The following is a 14,095-nucleotide window of genomic DNA, read 5'->3' on the forward strand; positions in this document are numbered from 1 at the left end:
TTATTGACATGTTAGTCTCCTCCATTAGATTACAGATTATCAAAGAGCTTTTTTTTTTTTCTTTAATTCAGTCCCTGGTGCTTTAGTAAATGAGCAATATGTCTGTGTTGAGATGAACTCCTACCCAAAGCCATTTGGTTGCACAGACTAATTTTTATCAAGCTTCAAAGGCTGTAAAAAATGTTTCTCCTATGGAAGCCTTTGTTTCCAAAGCTGTGCTGTCTCTGTAAATGGTGTTGAATCTTTAACTGGGGTCAAACACTGAATCAGAACCTACATTTTTTTAAACTTATAACCCTATGTATGCTGTTTGCACACCGAAGGGCCATCACGATCTCTCTGAAACTTGGCAGAAGCAGCTGAAAGAAAGGCACTACAGGGGGAAATGCTACAGCAGGAAGGGAGCAAGCTTCCAACAGAGCAAAATCTGGAGCTAGAATCTGGCAAGATTGTTAATAGAATGCATTGCCAAAGATGTCTCATACCCCAAGTTTGCCTTGTATTTTGATGCATGACCCATGAACTTCCATAATGATACAACTTCCTTGGGACAATAATCATCTCATTTTGCTCTCATCCTCCTCACAATAGGCAGCAGTGGAGGAACATGATGACTACCAGAGTATTCAAAAGGAGCATGTTAGTTCTATTTGGGGATGAATGCCACATGCAATGTTCATCTGACAGCTAAAAAGGCACCATCTTGGAAGGGGTAGAAACCTGCAATTCCACAGAACAAGGGTCAGCAGTCAGACTTCTACTGAGCACAGGTGTAGATGTACCCTGACATCAACGAAAAGACTAGGTGTCCATTTTCCTTCTCATCAGCCTTGCTACATGGCGGCACTCCCACAAGCCCACAATATTGTTATAAGCAGTGTGAATGTGGAGTATGAGTCAAAGTCACTAAACAAGAACCCGCACAGTTTTGAGAAAAAAAAAAAAAAAAAGAACTCTGGGTTATTCTTTAACATTCTATTCTATGAGATGCTGTTTGGAATTTAACTTAAAATTAACAGGATCTATTTATATACCCCAAAGTAGAGAACTTCAATCCTTACCTAGGACCAGTCTCACAGCCAGACCCAAATTTAAAGCCAAACATCCATATCTGGTTTTTTTTTCCCATTATGTGCAGAAAACAACAAGAAAACCTCTCTCTGATGTATAAACATAACTGTGAGAGCAAATGAAATAATACTGTCCCTGACTGGTCGATACATAATCTGCTTAATAATATACAAACAAGCAAACGAAATCATTATGCCTTTGAAATACTTTGCATTATGTTCTGAAGCTCTTAATTTTCAAAAATCTAGTTGCATAAAGAATGTGATCATCTCATTCCACTTACTCTTTCTTTGATCCACTCTTGTCTCTGCTCTCAATAAGATGACCAAAAAAGAAAAAGAAAACAACAACAAACAAACCTTCCTATCAACAGCAGAGACATTTAATATTTGGAGGTAAATATATGTATGCAGGTGGACACATAATAAAATACACTGAATAAACAAGTAAAGTCTCCATGGGGAGAATAAAAGATGAATCTGGGTAGTGCTCCGAACAGAACAGTGCACTGCATTTAGAATTCAAAGATTCTCTGTTTGGTTGCATGAAGCATTGCATTTTTTATAAGTACTAGAACAAACAGATTTTTATCTTCCTAGAGTGTTGCAGAGAACAGGCTACTTGCTAGCAGTTAGATATAGACAGACACAGATACAGATACAGATATATAAATACATAGACACAGAGGTAGATGTACATATTGGTAGGTAGACACATACCTTAATTGTAGTCGTGTGTGCTCCAGGGTATTCTTTTTCTTCCAGCGTTGACCATCTTTCTATAAATTTAGATACCAGGGAATCATCATAGTCCACTATCTGAAATCCAGAGACGTTTGCACCTCCAAACTGAATTTTTAATAGGTCTCCATCAGTAAAGCCCTAGACATAGAACACATGTCAGGCTTTCCATTAGGAATCAAAGAGAACATTTACAAAATAACTTATACATTGAGGTTTTACAGATGTCAAAGAGCACACGAGATCAAAAGCTTATAGGAAATGTTTCATGCATCTATCAGCCAGTACTCGGCACCAATACCTACTATCATCTTGTAATCACAGTAGGTCCTTAATCAATGAATGTTTATTGGTTGTACTCACATAAAAGTTCTCCATTTTATTGAGAAATCTTCCATGGATAAGGACGGGTTTTATTTATTGCTTCTACAACAGAGCACTACCGCATGGTTATAGATACTTAATAACGTAAAGCTAGTTCTCTGGGAGCTACACCATTGTGAGCAAGTTATTCTTATTAAAATTGTTCATTCTCTCAGGTGATAAGACACCTTTAAAATAAGAATGGAGGGTACTAAATGACTAGTCATTATTTGAGAACAGTCAAACAATTTCATATTAAGTATGGAACTTAATTTTTTATAAAATGTATTAAATTTTAAAAATCAATCTCTTGCATTATTAGAATGAATTCAGTCATTACTAAAACTATTATTATGTGGTACTTCCATTGATTTCAAATTTTGTGCTGTCATAAATTCTATCTCAATTTGAGAGTATTCTCTCAAAGATGAAATCACAAGATGAAATCACAATTTTAACAAATCACAATTATTAACTTTTTCACCTCATACATTTACTCCTTATTATTGTGCATAAGGATTGAAATTATCCCTGAATCCAAAATATAGGAGAATCTTGTCTTTGTTATTGATATTAAGAAAGTATATTTTAATATATTTGTGTAAAGAAGGATAATTACTTTGTTATTGGTTCATGATTTTGTTTTTTCTTTTTATCAAAATAATGCAAACAGTGCAAAAAAAATATATAACAAAAGTTGCTGATTCTCTGCTCTGCCCAACCCTGTTTCAATTAAGCTGCTTCAAAACAATCAATTTCAATAATTTTTGTTTGTCATATATTTATCTCCATATTTCTGCATGACACATATGCTCTCTTTTTTTTTCTTTAATTATAATTTTTTTTTTTTTTATGAGAGAGAGATAGAGACAGAGCACGAGGAGGGGCAGGAAGAGAGGGAGACCAAATCTGAAGCAGGCTCCAGGCTCTGAGCTGTCAGCACAGAGCCCGACGCGGGGCTCGAGCCCACAAACCATGAGATCGTGACCTGAGCCAAAGTCGGAGGCTTAACCGACTGAGCCATCCAGGCGTCCCCACATATGCTTTCTTAATTTATCCATTTTAGATATTTTTTATTGAGTTTTTGCTTATGTCAGATGAGTATGCAATTCATCCACATTTACCTCCTCATCCATTTCACATTCATGCTTTTCATATTTGCAATTCTGTTATTCAGAGCAAAGCCAGATAATGTGCTGAGGCTGCATTTTCCTTCATGAAAGGTATTTCATTCTCACATTAATAATTGCTTCAGTTTTGGGGCGCCTGGGTGGGGCAGTCGGTTAGGCGTCCGACTTCAGCCAGGTCACGATCTCGCGGTCCGCGAGTTCGAGCCCCGCGTCAGGCTCTGGGCTGATGGCTCGGAGCCTGGAGCCTTTTCCGATTCTGTGTCTCCCTCTCTCTCTGCCCCTCCCCCGTTCATGCTCTGTCTCTCTCTGTCCCAAAATAAATTAAAAAAAAGTTGAAAAAAAAATTTAAAAAAATAATTGCTTCAGTTTTTCACTACTACAGTTTTCACTACTTACTATAGTTTTCTATATACCTATCTTTAGTTTTTTTCCAGTTGCTCCATGGGAACTTTTCATGTTTATACAAGTAAATCTTTCCTTTTCTAAATAACATATTCAAACATATCAAGTAATCTGCTTCTCTTTTTTTTTTTCTGAATATTTAATTTACAGGAGAACTTCTTAAACGCTGTGATCTGAACTGGCTCGTCTTTCTGTCTTCTCTGCAACAATACCCTGGAGTGTCCCTTCACCATGTTTCTGACTAGTTCCGAATCTGGCTGCCTTGATTACTATTCTTTCATGTTTTATTCCCTTCTTTCAGAGCCCTCAATAGTTTCCTGAGACACACTGGAGGTAAGTTTTTTGAGACACTGAATGTCTCAAAATATCTTTAAAACTTTTTTTTTTAACGTTTATTTATTTTTGAGACAGAGAGAGACAGAGCATGAACAGGGGAGGGGCAGAGAGAGAGGGAGACACAAAATCTGAAACGGGCTCCAGGCTCTGAGCTGTCAGCACAGAGCCCGACGCGGGGCTCGAACTCACGGACCGCGAGATCGTGACCTGGCTGAAGTCGGACGCTTAACCGACTGCGCCACCCAGGCGCCCCTCAAAATATCTTTATTTTGCTCTGACACTTGATTAGTATTTTGGCTAAGTACAGAATTTTAAGTTCAAACTTTTATAATCTGAGGACATTGTTCCTCTGACTTCTATTGTTTCTATTGAAAAATACAATGTCTATTCCTAATTATTTTTTGTAATAAATACAAAATTTTGACCTCCTTTGTACCCCTCTCTGCCTACACCTCCCACCTGTCCAAAATCTTTAAGATCTATCTTTCCCTGAAATGTCATGATGACATCTTCTTTGAAATATGAAAGGAAGTCTCTTTTCTTTCATTGCTTTCTGTACTCAAGGGGCACATTTGTGTCATCCAGTACTGGGAATTTTTCTGAATGTTCTTTGACAATTTCTTACCCCCGTTTTCACTACTGTGTCTTTCCAGAATGCCTATTATTACCACATTGCAACTTTTAGAGTAAATGTCTAAGTCCCTTTACAGGTTCCCCTGCATTTCATACGGTATTGTCATTTTGTTACATAATCATAAAGACTTTTCTTAAGCTGATCTTCAAAGTCACATAATTTTACTTGTTACCTTAGGAAAAAAAAAGTTACCTTCCCATAGCTCTTTCTTACTCTCTGATTTTTTTTTTCTTTTTCATAATGCACTCTTTCTCTTCTTTTTGGATAAAATATATTTTATTTCTCTGCAGATATCCATTATAACTTTAAACATTTGTCTTGTGTTATCTGCCTGCCCTGTTTTTGTTTATTTGACTTTTATTTATTTATTTATTTATTTATTTATTTATTTATTTATTCATTCATTTGTTTATTTGTTTGTTTTATATTATATCCTTCATGGCCCAGACTTTTCACAAATGCCTAATTCTATTCGGCTATTTAAGAGTAAGACACTAAAAAAACTTTATTGGAATTTCCATATGCATGGGGGAGGCGCCCTGATAAATGTGCTTCACACTGTAAGGCAGATAGTCTGGGAGGGATGGGTTGGTTGCAGCACTTTTTGTCCATATCTATGGATTGAGGAAATGAAAAGTAGATCCCTTTACGCCCACTTCTTGGTCACATTATGCACAAATCATCCTCTTAAGCGCTGTATCAAGAACTTAATCACAACCTGTGTTTGGGAGCTTAATCAAGCATTTACCAATTCCTGAGGAAATTAATCAACAGTGGTATCTAAAGGGCTTTACTATCTTTTGTAACCACCACCTTTAACTCTCAACACACACTGGATAGGAAAAAGGGGACATTTCCAATCAAGATTTTGGAAGACCAAAGCGCTTCCACTCTGAATGGCATTCTTCAATTTGAAATGTCAGTGGAATTTTCAAATGTCTTCTAGTTCTCAGAAACCACAGCTTTTCTCAGATTCTTTGAATTTACTGATTCATTAGAAGTTCCATATGGTGAAGATACCAAGTATTCAGAAAAGGAGGAACACAATTTGAATTCAGATAAAGTATTAGGCACTTTTCTCCCTAGAAGCATGACAGCAGCATGAACTTGTTTTTTGATTTTTTTTTTTTTAATCTTTTTACTTTGGTCATTCGTACATTTCTTTCCTTTTTCATAGAATCAGATATCAACTCTCAAATTGATGAGCCACCTTCTGTCATTATTTCTCAATGTTCCAATATAATCTTCTCCATCTGGACATTTTTAAAGATCACGGCTTTCAATGTGGCTCTGTGTTGTTCATCAAATGGCACAATTCACACAGGGGACTAACTGTCCAGGCTGTTCCCTGCACAGAATGTAGTTCTGAAAAGAGTGAATACAGAGTTTTATCTATTTTAACCCTCGCTGCTCAGGTGGGAAGTCATTTAGGATCTGTAATAACATATTCATGGGTAAGTTCTGATGAATTTTATTGTAGTTAGCCATTTCATGGGCAAACAGAATTTTTACCTGAACAACCAACTTCTAGCAGTAGCATGTAAGTTTGAGATTTAATATTTTAAATCACTGCGGCCACCTTTTAGTGAAAACAGTATTTATCAGTTGTGAGGTGTTTTTTTTTTTTTTTCCTCCATGATTACCAACAATAATGTCTTCTGGTACAATAATCTGATATTCCAGAAACCATGAAATAAATCTACACTTATGTTGATATGAAAACTTTCCCAAGCCCTATTATGCTTTTTAGAATAAGCTCTTATTTTTTCCCTCCTTTTCCCACTATTTTTCAGAGGTTGGGGAAGGTGGTATTCTCATCAAGGAAGATCATACCTCTTTAAAGAACATAAACCTTTGCAGTGATAAAGGCATAAGACCATTTTACTGCTGATCTAAAACCTATTTTGAAAAAAAAAAATGTCTAATGATAATTCTAAAGGGCTCTGATTATATTTAAGAGAGAGATACAATTAACCACTTGGATATTCAGTATAATCATAATCTGACAGAAATCCCAATGAAAAAGTCATCAGCTATAGGAATTCAATTTCATTGTGTTGCTTACATAGTAAGTATATAATCAGAAATAAATAATATATAATATATTAATATTCTTGACATTTCCAGCTTTAATTTTTCACTGAGATATTCTCACAAATGGGCATTTATTTCAAATATTATATATACTAAAAACTTTAAAGGAATGAACGAAAGGAAAAATGTAAAAACACCATGACAATGAAAACCAAGAGGAAGTTTGAATAATTAAGCTTTATGTATTTTTGAAACTTTTCCATAACTAAATATGCTTTTTAAGACAATTTATAAACTTGTCAAATATCGTTCTCTAATTTCTTACACAATTTATAATAGGAGATTGATTAGAAAATGTAAAATAGGAAATAAATCCAAAACATAACAAATTCAGAAAAATATCATTTCTAACTGATTAATAGAATCACAATATGTTTTTAAAAATACCACTGATAAATGCTGATCATTCACAACTATTTTATAATTAATAAACATCTCTATTAAAATAATAAATATCAATTAATTCACCTACCAGATTTGCAATGATATAATGGTAACCTTTAACATGTTTTCCAATGGTAATAACCTAACAAAGATAAAGAAACCATTATTTAATAAATGCAAATAACATAAATGTAAAATTATTGATGTTATGGCCCAAATGCAAAAAACAATAGAATTTTATCTACTATGTTTTTTGATATTCTATGAGGAGTCATAGTTGACAAGATATAATTATCACAACAGTGACTATTTCTCTCAGAAAAAGGTAACAATACATTTTAGTGCTTTATCATCACTTCTTTCAAGAAGTCAATAACTAAACAGACATAATTACCTCAGTTTTGTCAATAGTGAAAATAAGATCACAAGATCTTAAGAAATATAAAACTAAAAACATGTATGAATCCATAATAAGCCATAGTTTTCTTCCTACAAAAGCTATTTTTTCATTAAACCCTTAAACAGCTGAAACCAACATCTGAGATTTTATATTCACACACTGACACGCAAATTTATAGTAGTACACACATTTAAAAAATATTAATAAGTATATAAAAGAATTCTTATATGAATCTATAAAATAAAATTCCCATCTTAAGAATCTTGAATTGCTTATAATTTAGTTCCAATGAACATTATTATTTCCAGCTCGAGGCAGCAAAGTATCAGAGAAGCTAATATTTCTCCACAAATCTAAGTCAAAAATCAATGGTGAGATACACACATCATGGAACAAGTGGTCATTTTGGTAATGCTCACGTCAGTTTGGGATATTACCGAATCAATGTGACTTTTCACTGACCTGTACATCAACTAAAGAGAGTTGAATTTGGTAAAATGGTCATGTGGTAGTCCTAGCACTTAGGTATGAAAACGTAATTTTTATTTTTAAGAAAAGTGTCACATCAATGGAAAGCATGAAATACCTGGGCTATACACAAGCATTCAAATCATTAGCGTATTTGCCTAATTAAACTGTTTTGGTGGCTTCCCATTGCTTCCAGCGTTAAGAGACAAAATCCTTAATTTATGCTGAGAAGTCCAATGATCTTGCAAGCTTCTCCAGGCTTTTACCACTCTTTACACTGGAGCCTCGTCGGCCCTGTTTTTCAGTAATTTTGTGCACAAAAGGGATTCTTTCCATCACCTCAGGGCTTTATATATTCTATTTCCTCTGCTAGGAAAGCTCTTTCCACTATCATATCATTTGTCTTATTAATGCTACAAGCACAAGGAATCTCAACCCAATGTTACCTCCTGGGAGAAGACTTCTCTGACCTTCTCTTATCCTGGACAAAGTCAGGTACTCCAAAGCAATGCATTTAGTTAAAGAACAAGGGCAAAATCCTAGGAAGCATTCCACCAGATATCCCTTTGAGGTTAAGTGATAGCTAGTTGGAAGAGAGTTAGGGCTTGTATTATTTTTAACCCATTTTTAGGTAAACTAAATCACCTTTTTCAAGAAAATGAACCCTCTGTATTGAAGGAACAGATGTCCTTCTGGATGAAAAATATATTAATTAGCATCACTTGAATTGAGTTGATTGTGTCCCTCACATACCCTACTGACATCTGTTGATTCTGCTTACTGTTCATTCTACTTTCTGACTCATGCATGTCTTTCTTCTGGGAACAACAACAACAACAGAACATTGTATAAACGGTGCTACCAGTAGCCCTTACTTGAGTTAAGTGTTCCCTGGGAGAAAGCGGGAAGATACGACAATTCACTAACTCTACCCGTAAATAGGAATTAGTGCTGGTCATACTAACTCACATTTTTGCTTTACAATAATCATTAGCATTGCACTAACAATAGCAAATTTATATTGATTTCTCAATGTTTCTAATGGATCAGGTCTTTCCCATCTAACCACAACTGGAAATAAATAACTCTGAGGTTTTATTGAATGATAAAACATGCATAATCAACAAAGTGATTCTTTCTAACTTTAAGCTATTATGAAATAAAGTTTCAGCAATTCTGTTCTCCTATAAGTATTAATAGAGTGAATAAGTAAACAGTGTTTCCTTTTCTTGAAATGGACTTCAACCTCACTTTTTGCTTGGTAAACTGTTTTCCCCAAAGGCCTTCCATGATCTCCTAATCTAAATTTTTTCTGTCGTTTTTTTCATAACATCCTGTTCTCATTTGTCAGATATACCGTTATTATACTTATGCGTTAATTTCTGTAAATATATCATAAATATTCACCTTAACAGGGTTTTGACTGTTTTGCTTAACATTACTTTCTTGGATCTACACGGTGCCTGTCTGGCAAACATTAGAAAATCAAAGAAATGTATTGAATGAGTAAATGAAGGAACCCAAGCCAGACACATGCTGCCAGTATGTGCTTGAACCCTTCATTGATCCTCCTACCACTGTTAAGATAGTTTTTCTCTTCTAGGCTCTTTGACCACATTGTTGTATAAATTGTAATACTCTAATATGACAAGTAAAATTGGTCTTCATCTCTAAACAATAAGTTCATGGGGTACAAATACCACTCTTTCTTTTTTTTTTTAAGTTCGAGAGAGAAAGAGAGAGAGAGAAAGGGAGAGAGAGTGGTGGGGGAGGGACAGAGAGAGAGAGAGGGAGAGAGAGAGAATCCCATGCAGGCTCCACACTGCCAGCACAGAGCCTGATGTGGGACTTGATCCCACGGACTATGAGATCATGTTCTGAGCTGCAGTCGAATGCTTATTAACCTACTGAGCCACCCAGGTGCCCCAAGTTACCACTCTTTCTTCCTTCTTTGCATCTCTCATTCTAGACACAGAGGATGTCTGAAATAAATGTTTGCTGAATGATGCAATCAACCACTGTACACACTCATTTAATACATTCAAAAGTGTCTTATGAAAACACAAATAACATGCATGTGCAAAATCTCTGTACATTTTGAACGGATGTCCATATAGACATGTATTTAATCATCGTATATTTGTTTCAAAACATTACATTCTATGTATTCCCAATTTCTCTTATAGTTTCTCTCTTCTAGTTTTAGAAATAATTATTTTCAAAACGGCTTTCACCAACATTTAATATGATGAGTCATGAATACATAAATTCTTTAAACAAAAGACTAATGACTATTATTAAAATTCAGTTTTAATGAGAATCTCCTATGAAATTCAAATGAGTTGTTGAAGTTCACATTTGAACAAGAGGCCTTCGGGTTAAAAACAACCCTAACTCCATCTCCTGAGACAGGAACCAAGACTTTTCTACTGAAATTGTTCACCTCTCTGGCATATAACATTTAGCCCTTTCTCATAACAAGTTAGTTTTATCCAGTTATTTAATATTTTATGTGAGATCCATTTTGTATGTCTTAGGGCCTGTGTTATTACATATCAATTAAGGCTTCATCAACATTTATGTTTTCAAAATGCTTTGTGTTATACAAATTAGTGAATCTAATTGTCTCCTCAAAGGCTGAAAGGGCCAAGAAATGCATGCTTAACTGCATGTTTTTCTTCCAATCCTACATTATCCCTAGAAGCTACTACACACACACACACACACACACACACACACACACACACACACCTACAAGTTAGGAAAAGCAGATATCCAGTGAGGCAAACCTTAACTTAGTAAATTATGATGCTGCTTCCGCTGCTTCAGCAACATCCCTGGTCACTTACCTTATCTATGTGATACAGTGGATTTTATTTTTATCAGTAGGATATCACTGTACGGCTGTCCTATCCCCCCAAAAAATCTTAAATGGAATCAAGGCGGTGTGGTAATAAGCACAGATAAAACATCCTTACGTACGGTAAACTTCTCAAACAGCAAACACAGACTGAATACGACTCTCCTACATATTTTAATTTCATAGATTAATAGCTTTATGGTGATATAAAATCTACCTACTAGGAGGAAAAACATGATTCCTGGAAAAACATATACACACTTTTTCTGAAGACAAACACCCATCCAGACAACAATATAGACTTAATGTTCCATACTGCACTCTACTGATTGAAGTACTCCATGTTTTGCCAAAGAATTCATGAACTACTCACTTTTCCCTTTGAACCCAGCCTCAATTTCACTTAATGTGGCTATTTCTTTATGCCTAAAAAGTTCAACAAGTAAAATTTTAATTTTCCAACTAAAAATATCAAAGTTTAAGGTAATGTTTATCATATAAAGCATAAGAGTCAGGAATTACATATCGAATATATTTAATGATTAGTATGATGTGTCAGCATTATTGAAGACCATCTGCTATTGCTAACTGAAGCCGGAGATAATTTAATTGATGATCCCTGCTGCATCCTACATAAACCATAAAGTAAAAACTGCTGTTCAAGCACCTCACACAAATACTCATTGCAAATGCTGACATTGCACACACATTCTATATTTGGTGCCATTAGAAAACAGAGCATAGCCAACCTGGTCTACAATGTCGTTTACTTTATCCCGTTCACAGTCCAGGATGACACGCCGTTCCTTTTTTAACTCCAGATCTTGAAAAAGTGATCGGTACGTCTCATCTTTCTTGTCATTGTTAATATTTCCCACATTGATAGCAGTCACCTGCCATTTCTTTTCAGCAGCGGAGTCCAGCACTGCCTGCAGCGTTGATAAGCCTAGGAAGGCAAAGAAAAATGATGACCAATAAAGATACTTAAATAACTCAGAATTATGTTGTGAAATCGACGGCGGATATATTTTTAAGGCTGCTATTTTCGTCAACCGAGGGGATGTTGACTCCTCTAAAAAGCTACGGCTACGATCTTTATCAACATTGACTTATTTCCACTTCACATCAGAAACTCTTTTATCTACATGCTATTGTTCTGATGGAAAGAGTTTGGAGGGATAAATAGTCTCCCCTTCTTTCAGCTCTCTCAGCTGTCTTCTTTTCTGGTGTTACTAAAGAGTAATGTCTGTGATACCTTTGGTTAAAGTGAAATACAAAGACAGAGCACACATTTCTTTCTCTTACAGAATGGAAAAGACTGTTCCGTTACATATGACGTTCTATCATTTCCAATTAACATCCTTGAGCAGGTCGTAACACTTTCAGGGAGACAAATATACATGAGTCTCTGTGAGCACAGGAGCAAATAATCTCGAGGAGGCTGTCATGTCTCCCAATCAGCAGTTTCTTCTCCTCAGCCTCTGTTATATCATTTTTTTTTGTTATTGTTATTGGGACTGATCCCATAGGGATTAAAATGTTCACCTATCAACCAGATGGTAGCAGTTGGTTTTCTAACACAGACTTGTTACATTTACTTAATTTCCCAAACTATGAGACCAGTTTCATAGTTAGTAGTAATTTTGCTTATTGCATCATACGACTGAGAAAATGTTATTTTTATTTTTAATTGTTTGTACATTACCTCAATTTGTGAATTTATTGCCTAAAGTTAAATCTGCAGCTTAGCACTTGGAAAAGCAGTACATAAACTTGTCTTCCACATCACTCCAGCTCTTCACGGCCAACCTAAATGCATCATTTCTATTAATAGTTTAATGAACAACACAGAATCTGGGTTCCAAAAAGAATTCAGGGCTTATCACATCATCTTCCCGATTCCAGAAAGAACTGCATCTTTCTCAGAAGAATGCTGATTCCTTTTTACCCATAAAATGTGAGACTTACCTAATGTGCTCTATAAATTTTATTCATGTACTAAACTTTAATTAAATCCATTTATTGTGGCAAAAATAAATGTATTCTAAATGTTAAAACCTATAGGGGCACCTGGGTGGCTCGGCTGGTTAAGCGTCTGACTACTTCAGCTGAGGTTATGATCTCATGATATGTGAGTTCCAGCCCCACATCAGGCTTGCTGCTGTCACTGTGGAGCCCACTTCAGATCCTCTCTCTCTCTCTCCCTCTCTCTCTCTCTGCCCCTCCCCCACTCATGTGCTCACTCTCTCCTTCACTTTCTCTCTCTGTTTCTCAAAAATAAATAAATAAAAATGTTTTTATAAAAATAGAAAATAAATTAAAAAAAACATATTAAATGTTAAAACTATAGTACCTGGAAAACATCATTAAAACTCTCACTGCCTAAACACCAGCCAAGCGTACCTAAGATTAGCCTAGAACACCTTGTGATACAAAATGCAAGGAAGCCCTCCCAAACTACCAGCATTGTGTCAAAGGACTCAGGAGCCAATGTAATAAAGATCCCTTTAAGTAAAGATGAGGCAATTTGGGTATCAATAAGAATAATAACTGCAGAAGACTTTTAAATACATAAAATATTTTAAATCCATGAATTCTTAATGATATGCAAACATCTAAACTACCAAAACTGAAACAGGAAGAAATAGAAAACTTGAACAGACTGATGACCAGCAAAGAAATTGAGTCAGTGACATTTAAATATATATCTAAATATCTGGTTGTCTTTGAGGGATACTAGGAGCTGACTTATTATTCTGAAATTGGTAAATAAAGGAAGAAAACATGCATTTTTTTTGCCCTTCCTATATGAACTATACTCAGGATAATAATTAATTAAGACAGGTTTTCCTTTTTGGAAAGACTCCAGCTAATAAATGATGAAGGTATATAGATTTAGAATTATGACCATGTTGTACACGTAGTGAATCAATGAATCAAGGTTACGATCATTAACTGTTGCTAACAACACACAAAAAGAGATGAACAGAAGTTACATGTCTCTAACTAGGAATATTCAAACCATCTGTGGAGTATTCCTGCCAAAAAAGTGAACGTGAGTCTTATCAAGCTTCTAGATCTACCCAGCAATCCATAAGGAATATACAGCAGAGTAATACACTAAATATCATAATGTCAGCAACCATCAAATTGAAACTCTACATTATGTTACAAATCACTTAAGAGATATATTAAACAATTGGGGGATACGGA

General features: G+C 35.2%; 1 protein-coding gene across 5 annotated transcripts in view; it reads right to left on the bottom strand.

Annotated features, from left to right (window-relative positions):
• GRIA2 (glutamate ionotropic receptor AMPA type subunit 2) overlaps window positions 1-14,095 on the bottom strand; it is a 160,337-nt gene that overhangs the window by 53,934 nt on the left and 92,308 nt on the right. For all 5 annotated transcript variants that reach the window (XR_006295089.1, XM_043566738.1, XM_043566713.1 and 2 more), the window contains exons 4-6: window positions 11,632-11,828; window positions 7,243-7,296; window positions 1,791-1,952 (exon numbers count right to left, since the gene is read on the bottom strand). Coding sequence is in view for 4 of the 5 variants with exons in the window: in XM_043566738.1 (XP_043422673.1) it covers window positions 1,791-1,952; window positions 7,243-7,296; window positions 11,632-11,828 (413 nt within the window). In the remaining variant the exon portion in view is untranslated. The remainder of the gene's footprint in view (window positions 1-1,790; window positions 1,953-7,242; window positions 7,297-11,631; window positions 11,829-14,095) is intronic.

The sequence above is a fragment of the Prionailurus bengalensis genome, chromosome B1, assembly GCF_016509475.1.
Source record: "Prionailurus bengalensis isolate Pbe53 chromosome B1, Fcat_Pben_1.1_paternal_pri, whole genome shotgun sequence".
NCBI lineage: Eukaryota > Metazoa > Chordata > Mammalia > Carnivora > Felidae > Prionailurus > Prionailurus bengalensis.